At 39.5% G+C, this 15,285-nt stretch overlaps 1 protein-coding gene across 4 annotated transcripts in view; it reads left to right on the top strand.

Moving 5' to 3' along the window:
* Positions 1 to 11,946, top strand: part of LOC111609305 (heat shock 70 kDa protein 12A-like) — a 38,686-nt gene extending 26,740 nt beyond the window's left edge. For all 4 annotated transcript variants that reach the window (XM_023336855.1, XM_023336854.1, XM_023336853.1 and 1 more), the window contains one exon: positions 11,152 to 11,946. In XM_023336855.1, coding sequence (XP_023192623.1) covers positions 11,152 to 11,789 — 638 coding nt within the window. In that variant the 3' untranslated portion in view covers positions 11,790 to 11,946. The remainder of the gene's footprint in view (positions 1 to 11,151) is intronic.
* Positions 11,947 to 15,285: the final 3,339 nt, after the last annotated feature.

The raw sequence follows: 15,285 nt of genomic DNA, 5'->3' as shown, positions 1-15,285 counted from the left end.
TATAAGGTTATGTGAGGTATTTCCATGAATGTTAATATCTTTTTGTGAAATATCTGAAGTTTTATATCTTTCTTTAGGATAGAAAGGCGCCACAAACCTACAATATAAACAGAAACTTTCCGTAAGTAGGAAAGAAATAAAAATACATCCTAATTTGGACTATTTCTGAGTTATTATCGCGGGTAATAAATCATTTGACAGTTTTGATTGTGTCTCTGTTGTGTTCTAGTCTGAATGGTTTAAAGAGCTGCTTTCAGTGCCGCTCCATCTTAGCCTTAACAGACATAAACATGCCGGTAAAAAATAAATCGATTTTCAATCTGTTTTTGCACCAAACAGTTAATAATAATAAACAAGTTTTCACTGAGGCTCTGTAAGAGCCATATGAATGAAATAAGTAATTATTGATATGACAGGAGCAGCGGCTTTGACACTTAGGTGTGTCGACGTGGGAGTGATGTCACCAGGTATGAATGGGAAGGATACTGGCTTTGTGTGTATGAGGAAGCGGTGAGCGGGGCGGTCAGTCCTTGCAAAGTTTGGAGCATAATCATCAAAATGGAATAAATCGATAATTGAGACAGAATAAAGAAAAGGTTTGGAGTTGATTGATACACAGACAGATGAGATTCCCCGAGTTAACCCAGTGCGGCCCTTTACCATCATTAGTTTGTCGTATTTTTAATAATAAAAACTTGTTAATAGTAAAAACAGTTTGGTGCAAAAAACAAATTGAAAATTGATTTATTATTGTATGTTTCTGTCTGTTAAGGTGTCAGGTCTAAATACCTATTAAACAAACACAGGAAAGACAAGAGAGTTAGATTCTTTGTTTCTCGCGAGGAGAGCAGACAGAGATGTGCTTTCAGTTACAAATCTCCAACCGCTCTGAAAAACACATCTCCCGCTCCTCTGTTTTATTGATTTTAGGAACCCTGCCACATGGGGCGCTGCAACTCTAAAAGGGTGGAGGGGCACATAGTTGCATCGCTAATGACATTCACTAATCTAGACACATGTTATCTATACTCTAAATCTTTCTTTCTCCAGGCACGGCGTCGAATAAGACACGTTGCATAGCTTCAAAGCAACGGCTTTGTATCACAAAGCAGAGTTTATTGCAGGATTGTAAAACTCTGCTGGGAGCAACTCACACCTCCATTTCCCAGGGAGTCATGCTGAGAATATCTATCACCTCTCTCTCTCAAGGAAGCCTTAGGAAAGAATCAGAATTATTTAACACACAGAAGCATTACTTATACTAAGAATAAAGAGTAAATGCATATAAGCAAACAATATCTAAATGTAACTACAAGACTACATAATACAACGAATATTTGATAATACTAGTAACACAATTTATCCAACATTTCCCGCCTGTTTATCACATATTGTTCCATATCTCATATCCCTCCAAGAACAGCCACTTCAAATGATTTTCAGCTGGGAGTTCATTTTTTGGAAAGCAAACATGTTTACACTCAGGGGTCATACCCAGTCCAAAAGCCAGGATCTGGATACCTGTCAGAAGAATCCTCATCAGAGTATTCTTTGTCAACATCAGATTTTTTCTCTAATAAAGGATACATCTGTGCCATCTGGTCCTCCATGGGTGAAATCGCTGTGGTAATGAGACGGTTAAACAAAGAACGCAGGCACGGAACAAAACAACATCCACACAAAGTCAAAATTGCAGCAAAAACTGCAATTGATACTAAGACAGAGGACACAAGGTTTCTATACTTCCCAAAGGCATCCATCCATGCATCCCACATGGAAGTATCCACTCCAGAGTGTTCCTTCATTTTGCCATTAAGGGTACGGAGCCCTGTAATGGCCTTCGTCAAGCTCCCATCAGCTGCTGTATTGTTTGGCAAAAATGTGCAACACTTTTCTCCAAAAATCATGCACACCCCTCCTTTCTCAGCCAGCAGCATGTCAAGAGCTATGCGGTTCTGAAAAGCCATCAGTGAAGTAGCGGCCAGCTGTTCATGCACTGCCTCGAAACCAGCCTGTGTCCAGTTGCCCAGTTTTTGTACATTGTAATGGATGTAATTTATTCTGTCTACGTTTTTGTTAATCGTACACCACCAACAAATTGTAGATTCAAAACCAGCCCCAACCTGATCAACTAATTTATATTCATCAGGCACTCCACGAGGGACCCCGATGGCATCGATGTATGTCGGATCAGTATCTGTATTTTTCCATGTCACTTCACGTTTCTGTAAGTGTTGCCTCTTCTGGAACAAAACACTAGACAAAGAAAGTATTAGATCTTCAGCAGATGTAGGATAGACATATACAGGTAATAACAGAGAAACTAATGCACAAAACCCTGTTACTTTTCGAGGTAATCTATCAAAGAGTCTGTCATCACCGCACCACCACCAGACATCTGCACGAGAAATAGGGTTAAAGTCATCAATTACAGTGATTACAGTAGTACACATAGTTTTAGTAAGATTCCCTATTCTTTTTCCAGTTCCTGTTATATTTACACATGTGAAGTTAGCTGGAGCTATTTTCTTAGAAAATAAAGGTTTCTTTTCATCTGCTGCTGCAAGGGGAAATATTGCATCATAAATCACACAGGTGCCTTTTAGATTTGTTTTAGTCATTACTTCTAACAAACATTGTTTTGTGATTACCGCTGGAGTCACACGAAGTAGAGGCCGTGGTTCCATACAGACTACACAATCTTTTTTAGTCATTTTTGCAGCTTGTTCTACCATTAACAACCAGTTATTATTATTACCTGACACACCTGTGGCAACCCTGAACCAGTCATCAACAGTTTTTACCTCTTTCACTTTTACCCCTATTGTCCATGGAGAAGTATCACTTCCCCCTTCTTCCTTAATTTCTTCACAAAAGATTATTAAAAATTTTGGATCAGCCCCTGATGTGTGAGCCCATAAATAAAATCCCCAGCATGTTGTATCTGTTTTTCCTTTAAAACTAGGAGGAATTAAAGGATATTTGATCGTGTTTATAACTATCTGTACTCCTTCATCTGTGCGTGAAATAGTCAGTAGTTTTTTGTGATATTGTGCATAAGTTGTAGTACCCCAAATCTTTGTCCATCTATTACCCTCGTCAGCTACTAAAGTTTTCCAACCGGTATTAGAAATATCATTTGTCATATACCAAGTATTGTCCCTGTAATTTATCCCTTTGTTCTTTTTTGCTGATGTTAAACCTGCCCAGGAGACTGAAACAATAGTATTAGAACGAGGTGGAATACACACTTGAATCCCTACTCTCATTCCATGAGTAGTGCTACAAGAATTCTTTCTTGCATAAAGTTTCTCCACATGAAAACACAACAAAAAACCAAAAACAATAAAAACAAAAACAATACATTGATTTGTCATTTTGCTAAATTTGCAAACTTGTTCAGCTCCTAAAGACACTGCAGGGTTGTGGACAATCTTCACCAGTTTCAAACGACCAAACCTCTATTCAGTTTAGCCCCCTGTTTACCTGGGCTGTTCCGCTGCAGGTCAGTGAGCGTCCCAAGTTTGTCTTCTTTTAGCTACTTTTAAAATGAAATGACCTTTTTGCAATGTACTAAATGTACCCAAGTTGATCTCTCTGCTATTTTCACAGCTGTAGGCGTTGTCAACAACACTTGGTACGGCCCTTCCCACTTCGGAGAGTACCAGTGCTTCTTCTTAATGCTTTTTATGAGCACCCAATCTCCTGGTTCCACTAAGAGATTTTCCTGCTGAGACACAGAAGAGTGATCTTCAGTTTGTTTTTCTTTTTGTTTTTCTAACATGGCTCTCATATAATCAGCTAAATTAGCTTCATCGTCTATTTCCCATTGATTTTTAAACTGTGGCAGTCTATACGGTCTTCCAAATAGAGTTTCAAACGGTGTAAGCCCTGATGTGCTTGTAATGTTAATGTATAATTTTACTAAATCTAAACACTGCGTCCAAGGCCTACCAGTTTCTTCAATGCACTTTTTTAGCCTAGTTTTAATTGTCGAATTCATCCTTTCGATCAATCCGGCACTCTGAGGGTGATAGGCACAGTGGTTCTTTAAATCCATATGAAACATAGTTCCTATTTTTCTTATAATTTGGTTTACAAAATGAGTTCCATTATCACTATATATTTTTTCAGGAATCCCATATCTAGGAATGATATCTTTACAAAGTGCTTTTGCTACTGTTAAAGCATCTGGATTTTGTGTAGGAAAGAGTTCAATCCATTTAGAGAAAGCATCAATTATTACTAAACAGTACTTTTTCCCTTCACTTTTATTTAATTCTATGAAATCCATATGTATTGTTTGAAATGGATATTGCGGATTAGGAAATCGTCCTCTGCGCGGTCTTAAATTTCCCTGAGAGTTGTGTTTAGCACAAATTAAACAAGCTCTACAAAAAGTTTTTGAAAAAGAAATAAATCCATAAGTTTTGTAATGTTGATGTACCTGTCCTACCATCCCCCCTGTTGAGACATGCGAAACGCCATGGCTCAATATCGCAGCCCACCTATACAAGTTTTTTGGCAAGATAGGCTTATTTGCAGGTCACTTATAGATTTGATCTTCTATTTTTGCTCCATTTTTAATCCAAAGATCCTTTTCTTTTTCAGGACTTAATTGTTGCATGTCTTTTAGGATCTTTTGTCATATGTTTGATTTTTCTTCCATATATAAGACCTTTATTTGTCCCTCCGCTGCTTCTTTTGCCATCTCATCAGCGAAGGCGTTCCCCAGAGACACTTTATCTTTCCCTGTGGTGTGTGCGGCACATTTACAAATTGCTAGTTGTTTTGGTAGCTGCACAGCTTGTAGTAAATCTTTTAATAGGTCTGCATGAGTTACTGGTTTTCCTGTAGAAGTTATCATACCCCTATTTTTCCAGTACTGTGCAAACGTGTGTACTGTTGCAAACGCATACTGACTATCGGTGTAAATCGTCACTTCTTTATCTTTCATTAGTTTGCAAGCGGTGGTTAGCGCTATCAATTCTGCAGCCTGAGCTGAATAGTGCGAGGGAAGTTTTTCAGCTTTTAACACTAGTTTTTCAGTCACTACCGCATAACCGGTTTGAGTTTTCCCTTGTACATTTTTCTTTGAGGAACCATCAACAAAAAGTATTTCACCTTTATCTAATGGTAGATCTTTTAAATCATTTCTACTCTTTGCGTTTTGTTCTGCCATTTCCTGACAATCATGCTTTGTACCATCATCTGGAAGAGGTAACAAAGTTGCAGGATTTAAAATTGTGCATCTTTCAATAGTTAGATGAGGTTGCGATAATAATGTACTCATACAGGAGAGATGCCTCGCAGGCGATAAAAAAATCATATTTGTTTGTAATAATAGTGCTGAAACTGCATGTGGTACTTTTAATGTTAACGGATGAAACAGTACAATAGGAGCACTAACTTCTACTGCCATAGAAGCAGCAATCACTGCTCTCACACAGGGAGGTTGGGCGCACGCCACACTATCAAGTTTGGAAGAAAAATAAGCTATTGGTCTCATTTTATCACCATGTTGTTGAACTAGCACCGAGGTCATATACTGACCTTTGCAATCCACCATCTGGAAAAAATGTTTTTTATAGTCTGGTAAGGCGAGCGCAGCACTAGACACTAGGGCCTGCTTTATTTCACTTAGTGCTGTTTCTGCTGCCTCTGTCCATTCCAAAGAGGAAGACATTTTTAGATCTTTTTCATATATTAGTTTGCTTAAAGGGGCCACAATTTCTGCATAATTAGGCACCCAGTTTCGACAATAGTTAGTTAACCCCAGAAAAGACATCATCTGTTTTTTTGTTTGCGGTTTTGGTGCCTGGAGAATCGTTGTTTTTCTATCCTCCATTATGGTCCGCCCTCCTGCACTTAAATTATGACCCAAATATTTTACTTGTTCTTTACACAGTTGGAGTTTATTTTTATTGACCTTATGACCTTCCTCAGCTAAATGTTTTAGAAGCGCTAAAGTGTCTTGTTTACAGATTTCCATGTTTGGAGATGCTAATAAAACATCATCTACATATAACAAGACTTGGCTCCCTCCTGGAGGTTGGAATGTTGACATACTGGCACTCATCACTTGAGAGTAAATTGTAGGGCTCTCACAGTAGCCCTGGGGCAGCCTGGTGTATGTGTACCTGTTCCCTTCAAATGTAAATGCAAACCAAAATTGACTCTCCTTATCTACTGGTATTGAGAAAAAGGCATTACTGATGTCTACGACAGTAAATACTTTTGCATCTGATCTTAGAGAGTTTAACAATGTATGTGGATCAGGTACACACGGTGCTCTTTGAATGACGGCATTATTTACTGCTTGTAAATCTTGAACCATGCGCCATCCAACAGAAGGTGGTTGTTTTTTAACAGGAAAAATAGGAGTGTTACATGGAGAATTTTCACACTGCACTATGACTCCTGCCTCAATAAGATCTTTAATTACTGGTTTTATACCCTCCTGTGCATCTGTTTTTAAAGGATATTGCTTAACTTTTGGTCTAAACTCTGTTTTGGGTCTAATTTGCACTGGCAAAGCTTCCTTCACAAGACCCACATCTGTGGGCCCCTTTGACCATAATTTATCAGGAACGTCTTTTAAAAGAACTTCCTCTTCTTCTGTAAGTAACATTTGTCAGTTTTGTTTGGAGTACAAATGCTGTCCCTTTTGCACTCCTGTTGTCCAGAACAATGCTTTTCTAGTTAAACCAGTAGAAGCACTAGTTTCTATGTTTGAGGAAGTAGTTACCCAATCGGTAGCTGCTTCTCCTTCCTCAACAAGATTACCTAATTGATTCCACTGCTCATTTCTTTGTTTAAACAGAGATACATGCGGGGAGGTCCACGTTCTGTCTGAAGATTTTAAATCATCAGGAAGAGCGACAGCTGCAACGGCTGTGTGTTTTGTATCTGTATACAGATAGGTCACTGTGATTTTAGTTGGAGTGACCTTGTTGAGCCTGTCTTCATAATTCTTATCAGGCCCAGCCGCATTTTTGAACCAAAGAATTATGTGCAAGTTGTCTGGAGGCATTTTATCCTGGGGGGCAGAGATGGCCTTACCCCCCTCTGCCAGGAGTGCTTGAGCAAAGTTATGTGGAGGTCTGTTGGGCACATCTAATGTATAGTAATAGTGTGGATTTCCATTTCCTTTAACAACAAAGAAATCTCCTTTTTTTATTTCTGACTGCCTTTTAACTGCTATGTGCCCATCAGTGGTTGGAATCAAAGCTAATCCTAGCTGTATAAGGCCATCTCTGCCTAATAAGTTTACTGGGCATTCTGGGAGCATCAAAATGGACAACTGGCAAGCTTGTCCCTGTGGATCTCTAAGCCAGACTGGCTCTGATTCATTGACTTGCGTTAATTTTCCCCCAGCTGACCTCACGACGACAGTTTCCCCACTAATCTTTACCCCAGAAATGTTTTCTCTGCATGTTGTTCTACATGCACCGGTGTCACAAAGGAAAACTACAGGTCTACCATTCATAAAAAGAGTTATTTCTGGTCTTACACTGTCCATAGATAATAAATCCTGTAGATTTAATTGGACCTCTTCACTCTCTAAACTTTCTGATGCTAGTCATGCTGACTGATCTATGTATTTTTCTGGGCAATATCTGGCTATGTGCCCTTCTTTCCCACAACACCAACATCCTCCTAAGTTATTCTGTCTGAAGTTGTTTTGTCTGTAGTTCCCTCTTCCCAATCTCCCTCTCTGTCCTCTGGGGTTCTGACCTCTACCTCTAAAGCTTCCTCTTCCTCTCCTTTCTTGATAAAATATTTGCTCCTCATCTTGGAAAAAGGCTCCTGAAACCTTTTTCTTTTCTTTTGAGACCTTTTCTGCGTGTATAGCGTGGTTAATGTATTCATCTAAAGTCCCAGTGCCCAATCCTATGTAATGTTTAGCTACCCATGCTCTAATCGCATCTTTCGATCCTGCGTGTAATGCATTTTTTAGCTGCTGCCTATATGGACCATTTTCATCATTATTTTCCACCAACCCACTGTGTGTTCTAAATACTTTTGTCATTCTCAGGCTGTATTCGTCAAACGATTCTTCCTCCTTCTGTTTGACTCTACTTATCTCAGTGTAGTTTGCTCTGCGTTGATATCTTTGAACTGTCCTTGCTGCTAAAGCATTAACTCTGTTTGTTAGTTCATTACTATTGTGTGCAAGAACTTGAGGAGGGTTCCCTGCTAATAATGGGGTCCAGTCTCCTCGAACATGATGCCAGTCACTGCCTAGAGCAGTCATCCAGGCTTGTTGAACCTCATTTCCATTTAAATGATAAGATTCACGTATGTTATTCATGTCTTCAACAAAGCGGTTCACATCCTCTTTAAGAGGTGTGATCCCTTCTAGCGCCTTTTTTATATCCTCCAGGGTCCACGTTCTATACACCAGAATCGTGGGCGCTGCTCCATCTTCCCCTACATTAGGATTTGCTACTTGTATCATAGGATAAAGATCAGTCGTGTGTGGCTGACTATTTGGCTCTTCTGAAGGGCAACATGGGGGAGGGAGAAAAAGCCCAGTGGGAGCTGCAGCTCCCTGCACCAAAGTTTCTCCCCAGTTCTTAGACCACTTAAAGTTTGCTTTTTGTGATCTAGTAATAGGTCCCTCACTACCTTTTTCCTCATATTGTGGGGGTGAGGGCAAGTCGGGGTATAGTTTTGCGTTTTGTATTTCTCCCCTTCTGTTTTGTTATTTTGGTATTTGGTAACTTCAGCTACTTCCCCTCCCCCTCCTGCTGCTCCCTGCTCGTCTGCCTGCCTTTTCACACTTCTGAAACTTGTCTCATCATCCTCCCTTCTATAAAACATCAAATTCTTTGATTTCTTTTCCCCCTCTTCTCTGTTTTGTGCTAATTCTAACCAAAATTTTACATCCTCATACCCTTCTTTGCACATTTTCTTTGGGTTTGACTTTGTTTTTTGTTTTATTTTATCCTGTAGTACTGTTAGTTTTTGTGAGTTTAGACGGCCGTCAAAGTTATAGTTTGTTATCCATTTATCTAAATGTTTTATTTTATGCGGATCCTGATTTTCAACATATTTCCAGTCATTTGTTTTTAAACTGTCTGTTGGCTTATTCTTGCTTATACTTTTCCCCATTTTTTTTTTTTTATAAAAATTTTGCCCAGTTTTTTCCGACTCCTAGGGAATCCTATAAACTGGAGATCTTTTCAGTAGGCCAGCAATTAAAAATACCTGTAGTGGTAACCTCCGCTTCAACTCTTTCGAGTGGGAGGTTCTTACCTGTGCATCCAAGACAGGTTTGCTGGTTACAACCCTACTGTTTTTATATGAGATAAAACACCAAGTGGTATTTATATCTCCAATCACACTCACATGGAATTTAAACGCCCGCCTCGTCGGACTCCGCCATCCGTTCCAATTACAATTTTAGTGCCTGATTTAAATATTTTTATTGTTGAGTAAATTTTTTTATCATTATATATCGAATTGAAAATTTTTTATTTTTTTTTTTTTATTTTTTATTTTTTTTATCGCCTAATTGATTAAATTTTATTGCAGGTTTATACTAGGCTCCGTGCGCCTTTTCCACGAAATTTTTGATCAAGGACTTCGGACGTCCTTCACGGATTTCACTTATTTTTACCTGTTAGAGTCTAGAATTTACAGGGTTTTCTTATTCGCGCAATGACCCTCAGTCATTCGCCACACTTTTAAACAAGAATCCACTCACCCTCTGTCTTCCCCTCAGAGCCGTCAACCGTAAGATCCCAGCAGGCAGGCCGAGCGCCAGCCCTTGAACAGGTTTTGATAAGTTTCCACTAGGAAACTTGCCGTGCGCACGGTCTTTACTGGAGTCGACCACTCCCGCTGGAATCCTTCCGGTATATTGACATCCGGCTGCGAAGGACCAAATAATGTCAGGTCTAAATACCTATTAAACAAACACAGGAAAGACAAGAGAGTTAGATTCTTTGTTTCTCGCGAGGAGAGCAGACAGAGATGTGCTTTCAGTTACAAATCTCCAACCGCTCTGAAAAACACATCTCCCGCTCCTCTGTTTTATTGATTTTAGGAATCCTGCCACACGGGGCGCTGCAACTCTAAAAGGGTGGAGGGGCACATAGTTGCATCGCTAATGACATTCACTAATCTAGACACATGTTATCTATACTCTAAATCTTTCTTTCTCCAGGCACGGCGTCGAATAAGACACGTTGCATAGCTTCAAAGCAACGGCTTTGTATCACAAAGCAGAGTTTATTGCAGGATTGTAAAACTCTGCTGGGAGCAACTCACACCTCCATTTCCCAGGGAGTCATGCTGAGAATATCTATCACCTCTCTCTCTCAAGGAAGCCTTAGGAAAGAATCAGAATTATTTAACACACAGAAGCATTACTTATACTAAGAATAAAGAGTAAATGCATATAAGCAAACAATATCTAAATGTAACTACAAGACTACATAATACAACGAATATTTGATAATACTAGTAACACAATTTATCCAACATAAGGCTAAGATGGAGCGGCACTGAAAGCAGCTCTCTAAACCATTCAGACTACGAACACAACAGAGACACAATCAAAACTGTCAGATGATTTATTACCCGCGATAATAACTCAGAAATAGTCCAAATTAGGATGTATTTTTATTTCTTTCCTACTTACGGAAAGTTTCTGTTTATATCGTAGGTTTGTGGTGCCTTTCTATCCTAAAGAAAGATATAAAACTTCAGATATTTCACAAAAAGATACTAACATTCATGGAAAAACCTCACATAATCTTATATTAAAGCACCGTAAGAAAGGCTTGCAGTATTCAATTATGCTGCATAACTGACCAGTACAGTATTGCGAGGTAACGCAAAAGTTTTGCGAGGTAACGCAAAAGTATTGTGAGGTAACGCAAAAGTATTGTGAGGTAACGCAAAAGTTTTGCGAGGTAACGCAAAAGTATTGTGAGGTAACGCAAAAGTTTTGTGAGGTAACGCAAAAGTATTGTGAGGTAACGCAAAAGTTTTGTGAGGTAACGCAAAAGTTTTGCGAGGTAACGCAAAAGAAAAAAAAATCCCCATGTCCCCTAGGGGGCTCCGTAGTAATGTGCGATAATTTGTTTCCTGAGATTTTTTCCCATTAATCTGTTTTATTCTCTACCTGATTGTCAACAGATAAAAATATTCACTTCACTGTTCATGAAGTCCTGGAAGGAGGAGCCATGAAGAAGCTGCATTGGGCCTTTGGAGAAGATCTGGGAGGAAAACAGGTGGACATCAAATTCAAACTGTTCCTGGAGAAAATTTTCTCTGATGGAATCTGGAATAAATACAAAGAAAACTTTCCTAATGAGGTTCAGAAGATGATGTATGATTTTACTCATCTCAAACATTTGGATGAAGATATTCTCATCTGTTGCTCACTTAACCTGGGAATGTTGGCTCAGAAACATAAAGAGATTGAAATGTTCTTTGATTCAGTGGAAGGAGCTTCCTGGGATGAGGGATCTATCAGAATCTCCAGAGAGATACTGAGATCTTTCTATGATGAGAGTCTGCAGGAAATCACCAAGAAACTCAGAGAAATATTAGACAAAGATCTGAACATTGGGTATATTGTATTAGTGGGGGGTTTGGCCATGAGCCAGATTGTACGTCAGCACATCACTGATCAGTTTGGACGTCGGTATAAAGTCCTGTGTCCTCTTAGACCCCAGGAAGCGATCCTGAAAGGAGCCGTAGAGTTGGGGAGAAACCCAAAGTTGGTGGCGTTTCAGAGAAAATGCCCAGCTTGGTTCAAATGTTTATCATGAGATTTATTATTCTTTCTTTTGTTCTTAATAATTCAGACAATGTGTATAGTTTGTTTGTTTTTGGTCTGTTTGCTTTACTAATTGATACAATTGTAAAACTTTTTCCATGGTCCATCTTTTGCTGTTTTGAACTAGAAACCAATAAATCAGTTTTACAGTCTTGAATTTGTAAATTGAATTAAAAATAAAAGTACATTTTTATTTAACCTGGTTTTCCTTCCTTCTGTTTGTTGTGGTTTTATTCTTATTTTGAGTCATTTGATTTTTGCTTTAGAAGATTAGTTTGAACCTACAAGGTCAACATGTACAGTAGGTGTGAATGTTTGAAAACTTAAATTCCTCTGATTGATAAATTAGTGTTGCTCCCTGGAAGTTTAATTAGGCCCGAGCAGCAAAGCGCTGCGAAAACTGGTGTACAGGGGAGGGCTTAGATGCATCCATGCATTTGTAGTGAAATAGGTCCCCGTCGAGACCACAGTTAAGCACATTGAAGAAACTTTGATGACTATCAAAGCCTTAGGACAAGTTAGGTGAGAGAACGTATGTTTAACCCTCAATCACAGTCATTGATAGTCTTATGCGAGTGTAGCGAAAGAGTAAACACAAAAACTATACCTCTGGATGTGCCACCTATTGAAGGAAGTGAACTGTGGACATTGCATGGGCCTGCAGATGAAGAAAATGTCAACACGGAAAAGAGACAAACAGATCCTCTCTCACAAGATAGTTCCACATCAACTGAAGAAGCAGCAGCACCAGAAATGCTGTCATCAGATTCTATGCCAGGAAACTCTGCAGAGTCAATCATAAAAGCAGTTGGTGATCTGCTAGCAAAGACAATGAGGCCTGCCCAAGAAAGTAATGTCTTCAGGCATCTCCGAGCATATTCTGGCATAAGTCCCACACCTCCAGGAGAGGAGAGTTTGGATACATGGATGGAGCAAGCACAGCTAATGGTGGATGAGTGACTGTTCCATTCGAGAGAAACGGAAAAGGATTGTAGAAAGCTTGAAAGGACCTGCTCTGGAAATTGCTCAAGCCGTACAGACTAATGATCCAGATGCATCCCCAGAGGAATATATTGAAGCTCTAGAAAGAGCGTTTGGATCACCAGAGAGTCCTGGGGATCTCTATTTCTCCTTCAAAGTCTTACTCCAAAGCGCAGGTGAAAGACTTTCAGATTTTTTACGGAGAGTGGAGCGAAAGTTAACAAAAGTTGTTCAGCGAGGAGGGATAACTCCCAACCTGAGGGACAGTGCACGTGTGGACCAGCTCCTTCGTGGAACCACAGAGTCCGAAATACTGCTACTACAGTTACGCCTAAGAGAAAGAAAGCGTAATCCTCCTCCCTTCCTGACACTGTTGAATAAAATCAGAGAAGAAGAGTTTCAACAATCAGTGAGGAAGAAAAATATTGCTCCTTCAGCTAGACCAGTAGTCAGGCAGGTGAGGGTGGAAGATGAAAATAAGTCAGAATCTGAAGTTCAGGAGCTGCAGGCTCAAGTCAAGATGCTGCAGTCCCAAGTGTCTGAACTCACAACTGGTCAGTTAAAAGCCACCTTGAATGCTCAAAAAGTATTCCACACAGATGAAATGAAACCCAGAAAAAATTATGAAGTTCAGGGTTTAAGAAAACAAGTTGAGGATGTGCAACATCATCTCAATATGATGACTGTGACACACACAAATCCTCCTCAGACTAAAGGTGCAAGATGGAGACCAGAAAACAACGCAAATAAAGTGAATAAAGCTCCCCCTCACCTCAGTAGCCAAAGAACAACTCGCACTAACCATGACGAAGAAGATTTCTTCTGTTACAGGTGTGGGGAAGGAGGACATGTGTCTACTCATTGTACAGCCCCTGAAGACAATGGCAAAGTCATTCAGAAACTGATTTGTTCTCTAAGAAGACAAAAAAGAAATCAATCAATCAATCAATCAATCAAATTTTATTTGTATAGCACATTTCAACAGCAAGGCATTTCAAAGTGCTTTACATCATAACAAACACAGAATCACAATGCAATATAGAATCAATCATTAAGTCAAGTTCCATCAATAAATTTGTAATTGATTACATTTCAAATACAATCCTAAACAGGTGGGTTTTTAGTTGAGATTTAAAAGAAGTCAGTGTTTCAGCTGTTTTACGGTTTTCTGGAAATTTGTTCCAAATTTGTGGTGCATAGGTGCTGAAAGCTGCTTCTCCTCGTTTGGTTCTGGTTCTGGGGATGCAGAGCAGACCAGAACTGGAAGACCTGAGAGGTCTGGAAGGTTGATACAACAACAGTAGATCTTTAATGTATTGTGTTGCTAAGCCGTTCAGTGATTTGTAAACTAAAAACAGTGTTTTAAAGTCTATTCTTTGAGCTACAGGGAGCCAGTGGAGGGACTTTAAAACTGGTGTTATGTGCTCTATCTTCCTGGTTTTAGTGAGACGTCACCAAATGAGACAAGCAAACAGGAAAAAGAGACCTCAAGCACCAACTGCTCTGTCAAAAGGAATGCAGTAGATGCCCAACATGCTACAGGTATCCCTAAGGGACTAGTAGGGGAGGCCTCACTCAGTAAAGTAATCATTGAAGGTCAACCAACCAATGCCCTGATGGACAGTGGTTCTAGTGTTACCATAATATTTGAAAGCTGGTACACAGACCATTTGTCCCACTTACCTCTCCATCTTATTTTCAGCTTGGCCCTTTGGGGACTCAGTGAATCCTGCTATCCATACAAGGGCTATATAGCTGTGGCAACCTGGGGTGGATTTTCTTTATTATGAAACCCAAATGTAAGATGTTAAAGTTTACGATAGGGGAAACCGACAACGCCACTTGGAATAACTCCAGGAAAATAGAATGGTAATAAGGACACAGGTACGTTCTACTGGAAATGAGACAAGATTCAGACAGTTCTACAAAAAAATTATTAAACTTCAATATGTTGTTTAAATGAACAACCTGAAATTGAATGGTTAAAACAGTGAATGCCTTTTTAATGAAGTTGATTATAATAAAATGTTTAAATTTCAAAGGAAACTGAGGCTTACCAGTGGGGGGAGAGTAGTGAGGAAAGGGGCAACATCTAGTGAAGAAAAAGGGATCACCCTAGACACTACAAAAACACACACAAAAAAGGGTGCTCCAACAAAACACACAAGACAAGACACTGCCACCAGGGATCACCACCGCCACCACAGAAGCCTCAGTCCCTAAAACAAGGACAAAAAATGAAACAATATGAGTAAAACAGTGATACAATAGCACTACAATATTGCTTTTTATCCCGTTCGCAGTGCCATCAATGCTCCCGGCAACGGGGGAAAGTTCATACAAATCTTTTAAAACATTTTATCGTAGGCAAAACAGCAGCGAGTGTACATCCAAATATAATAGTCATCAGGGACTCAGCAGGAGGCTAAAAAATAGAGTAGATTATTAATACAACTGCTGATAAAAACTATGACTTATGGTAGCTGCTTACCTGTAAATTACCACAC

The sequence above is a fragment of the Xiphophorus maculatus genome, chromosome 7 (assembly GCF_002775205.1).
Source record: "Xiphophorus maculatus strain JP 163 A chromosome 7, X_maculatus-5.0-male, whole genome shotgun sequence".
Lineage (NCBI taxonomy): Eukaryota > Metazoa > Chordata > Actinopteri > Cyprinodontiformes > Poeciliidae > Xiphophorus > Xiphophorus maculatus.
Note: the sequence above shows the minus strand (reverse complement) of the source record. Positions and strands in the feature narration are given on the sequence as shown.